Source organism: Herpailurus yagouaroundi, unplaced genomic scaffold, assembly GCF_014898765.1.
Source record: "Herpailurus yagouaroundi ecotype Mexico unplaced genomic scaffold, PumYag 124236, whole genome shotgun sequence".
NCBI classification, from domain to species: domain Eukaryota; kingdom Metazoa; phylum Chordata; class Mammalia; order Carnivora; family Felidae; genus Herpailurus; species Herpailurus yagouaroundi.
Genome location: NW_024422005.1, coordinates 5,674 through 9,439, shown reverse-complemented (window position 1 = coordinate 9,439; position 3,766 = coordinate 5,674). Strand labels below are relative to the sequence as shown.

The following is a 3,766-nucleotide window of genomic DNA, read 5'->3' as shown; positions in this document are numbered from 1 at the left end:
TGGACAGTTAGTATCTATGATACTCGGCAAGTTACTCCATCTCCTTGTGTCTGAGTTTCCCTATATGTGAAGTAGAGATACTGTCTCTTGCCTCAAAGGACCATTTTGAGGATTAAATAAGAAATATATGTAAAGTGCATTAACTGGCCTATAGTGAGAGAGACAGAGAGAGAGGGAGAAAGAGGGAGAGACAGACAGACTATGGTGTTGCTATCTTGGTGTATTGGTTCTGGGTCTTAGCTCAGCTAAATCACCAATCTCAATAAGAATGGCCTTTATCTTCATCTTCTTTATGTTTTGTGTTCCTTTAAAAGTCCAATGATTTTTGCGACTCTGCCCATAGGAATCATTGTGCACAACAACCAACTTCCCATAAATGATTTCATCTTCTAGGCCTTACAGAGCACAGATCAACTCACTGTGGCATAGAAGGCTGGAAACAAGCCCTCCTTATGTAACACATTCACCTTTGGGATAACTTAGCTTTGTTCTTTATCGATAACACTGATGTTGAGGCACACAGTGCATACTGTTAAGTACTGAGGGCTTGGGAGCCAGACTGTCAAGATAAAGGCCAGATACTTGTTACTTTCTGGTGTAAGTGTATACCAAACTGACAATAGGACCTTCTTCACAGCTTTGTTATAATGCCTAAATGAGATAGTCCATGTCAAGTGTTATCATTTCATAGAGTATGGCACTGGGAAAGCCATTAACCAAAATGTTAGTATTATAAAAACCCATTTTGTTTTCACATTTAGTGAGCTTTGCTGCCCAGTAATTAGGAATTGGATTGAGTAATTATTATTTTTTTGAAGATTTTTTTATTTTGAGGGGAGGGGGCAGCGAGAAAGGGAGAGAAAAAGAATCCCAAACAGGTTCTGCACTGTCAGCACAGAGGCCAACGTGGGACTTGAACCCATGAACCATGAGGTTATGTTATGACCTGAGCTGAAGTCAAGAATTGGTGCTTAACTGACTGAGCCACCAAAGTGCCCCTGGGTTGAGTAATTATTGATTCCCAAGTGAAGGGCAACACATGTATTCTTCTGAACAAGTGTTCCATTCACTCTTAATATGAAATTGTAAAAGACTGGACACAAAGTGGCCATTTTAGTCTCCAGGCAGGTTAGAAAATGGACTTTATAGGTGACACCCTACAAAGCCACCTGAAATGTATGGGATTCATCCCTAATCATTGGATTTGTAAAGTAGAATGAATTAGTAAAAACAAGTGCATTACCAAGCCAAAATAGCCAGTTATACTCTACTAGCCACTTACGTTCTCTGGTCAAATTTCCTATTTCAAGGATAAAACATCTAATGAGGGAAATTATGTACATGTGGACAAGCAAGGTGGACATGCTAATAAAAAGACTCTCATAAAAAAGAAAAGCACATATTGAGATACTCTGTACATCTAGATAACTTACAGCTTACACTCAAAGTTTTCTGGCGAATCCACAAACAACCCTAAATATATGTTTTCTTTGATACCCCTTATCAGCCTATTCAAGGAGAGAATGCCCAGTTTTGCTCTTTTGTTACCTAGGAGTAACCAGTTTATCTCCAGAGCTATAAACAATGTGCACTATTCCCATCCTGTCTACAAATTTTTCCTTCTTCTCTCCTTTTTCCTATATTCTTTGCATGAATTTTGTTCTTTCAATCAGCCTGCTTGTTTACTTCCTAATGTGAGTTAATTTTCATACAAAATTTCTCACCATCATGCAATACGTTAAGTAAATACCTCTGAGTTTCTTTAACAGTTATTCTTTAATAGGGCAAGTACAATTTTGGGATAATGGACAAGTGTGCCTCTGGGTTTGGAGGGTCATTATCTTTCACTGCAGCTTTCTTTTTTTCCCTAAGTCTTATGATATATACAGTTTAGTGAGTTTAAATACTTAGGTTAGAAAGAGAGATAGACTGTGTTCAACCTTTGGGACCTAGAAAATGAACTTAAACATTTTTTAATGTCACAGATATTAAATTCAATGAGCAATAAAAGAAAAAGATCGTATCCGATAAAATCACACCTGTAGATAATCAATGAATACAACATATCTAAAGCTTTTCATTCAAAGGAAGAGGAGGGCTTGTCCTTTAGGTATACCTAAGATGAGATAAGTGAAATTTCCTGGATTTAGGCAGTGATCAAGCACTTAGTCTGGTGATTCCAATGTCACTCCAATTGGGAATGACTTTCATTGCACATTGCCCTTTTCAGGGCACTCCTGACATCTGCATTTCTCAGGCTGTAGATCATTGGGTTCAGCATAGGGTTGAAAAGGCTGTAAAACAAGGAAAGGATCTTCTGCTGCTCCTCAGGGTGGCGGGATTTGGGGGCCATGTACATGACAATGGCGCTTCCAAAGAAGAGCCCCACCACGCAGAGGTGGGAGGAGCAGGTGGAGAAGGCCTTTCTGCGGCCCTCCCCGGACTGGATCCTCAGGATGGCCAACAGGATGCGTGTGTAGGACACCAGCACCAGGCAGAGGGGCCCGACTAAGATAAACACACAGGCAACAAAGATGACAACTTGGTTGAGCCAGGTGTCAGCGCAGGCCAGCTTGAGGACAGACAGGATCTCACAGAAGAAGTGGTTGATTTCATGAGGCCCGCAGAAGGGCAGCCTCAGGATGAGAACCACATGGACCAGGGCCAGCAGGGAGCCACATGCCCAGGAAGTCACCACCAGGATGATGCAGCCTGTCCAGCTCATGATGACAGAATATTGGAGTGGGTGGCAGATGGCCACATACCGATCATAGGACATCACCACCAGGAGAAGACATTCTGTTAGAGCAAAAGTCAAGAAAAGAAAGGTCTGAGTCATGCAGCCAGCAAAGGAGATGGACTGGTCTGGCTTCAGGAGGTTTACCAGCATCTGGGGCACCGTGTTACAGGTATAGGCTATGTCGACGATGGCCAGGTGGGAGAGGAAGAAGTACATGGGGGTGTGCAGTCTGGAGTCCAGCCAGATGAGCCCCAGGATGAGCCCGTTCCCCAGCAGGGTGAAGGCATAGAACAGGGAGAAGAGCCCAAAAAGGATTATGTGAATCCTTGGACCAAGACAAAATCCCAGTAGGATGAATTCTGTAACCATTGTTTGATTTTTCTCCATTTTACTATTAAAGAGAGAACCAGATAGCTGTATGACACAATTATTTTAAAACAACTCTTTTTTATTATTCATAAATTTTTGGTATGTACAAAATTATTAAGAAACAACTTTAAGAAGTCACTGAATTAAAGAAGAAAGGAAGGAAGGGAGGGAGGGAGGGAGGGAGGGAGGGAGGGAGGAAGGAAGGAAGGAAGGAAGGAAGGAAGGGAGGAAGGGAGGAAGGGAGGAAGGAAAGTAGGAAGGCAAGCAGGCTTACCTATTTAAACAAATTTAACTGTCTTTAAGCTAAATTCTTAATCTGACATCTAATTTTACAGGAGAGGAATATGTTATGTGATTACCCACATGGAGCCTTTGACACTGTGATGGAATTAGGAAATATCAAACCATATTACAAAGAAAATAATCATGAAATCTGGATTGTTTCAGACCTACATATGTAAAAATATGTAAGAGAAATTCTAGATAGTAGAAATAAGAGGAGCTTTAAATGAGAATGGTCTCTGGAAAAGAAAATAATTTCACTTACTTCAGCTGAAATCATGATTGAGTTCTATCAGTATCTAAATCCCATGTTCGTGGACTGGAAGAATTAATATTGTTAAAATGTCCATAGTTGTCAAAGCCATCTATTCAATA

The 3,766-nt window shown here is 40.8% G+C and overlaps 1 protein-coding gene across 1 annotated transcript; it reads right to left on the bottom strand.

Annotated features, from left to right (window-relative positions):
- Nucleotides 1-2,185: 2,185 nt before the first annotated feature.
- LOC121026524 (olfactory receptor 2A1/2A42-like) lies at nucleotides 2,186-3,127 on the bottom strand. The gene has a single exon (XM_040469355.1). The coding sequence runs from the start codon at nucleotides 3,125-3,127 to the stop codon at nucleotides 2,186-2,188; it is 942 nt and encodes a 313-aa protein (XP_040325289.1).
- Between the last annotated feature and the right edge of the window lie 639 nt (nucleotides 3,128-3,766).

Bases quoted from the DNA above. Each gene is read 5' to 3' on its own strand.
- LOC121026524 (XM_040469355.1), bottom strand. From the start codon at position 3,127: ATGGAGAAAAATCAAACAATGGTTACAGAATTCATCCTACTGGGATTT.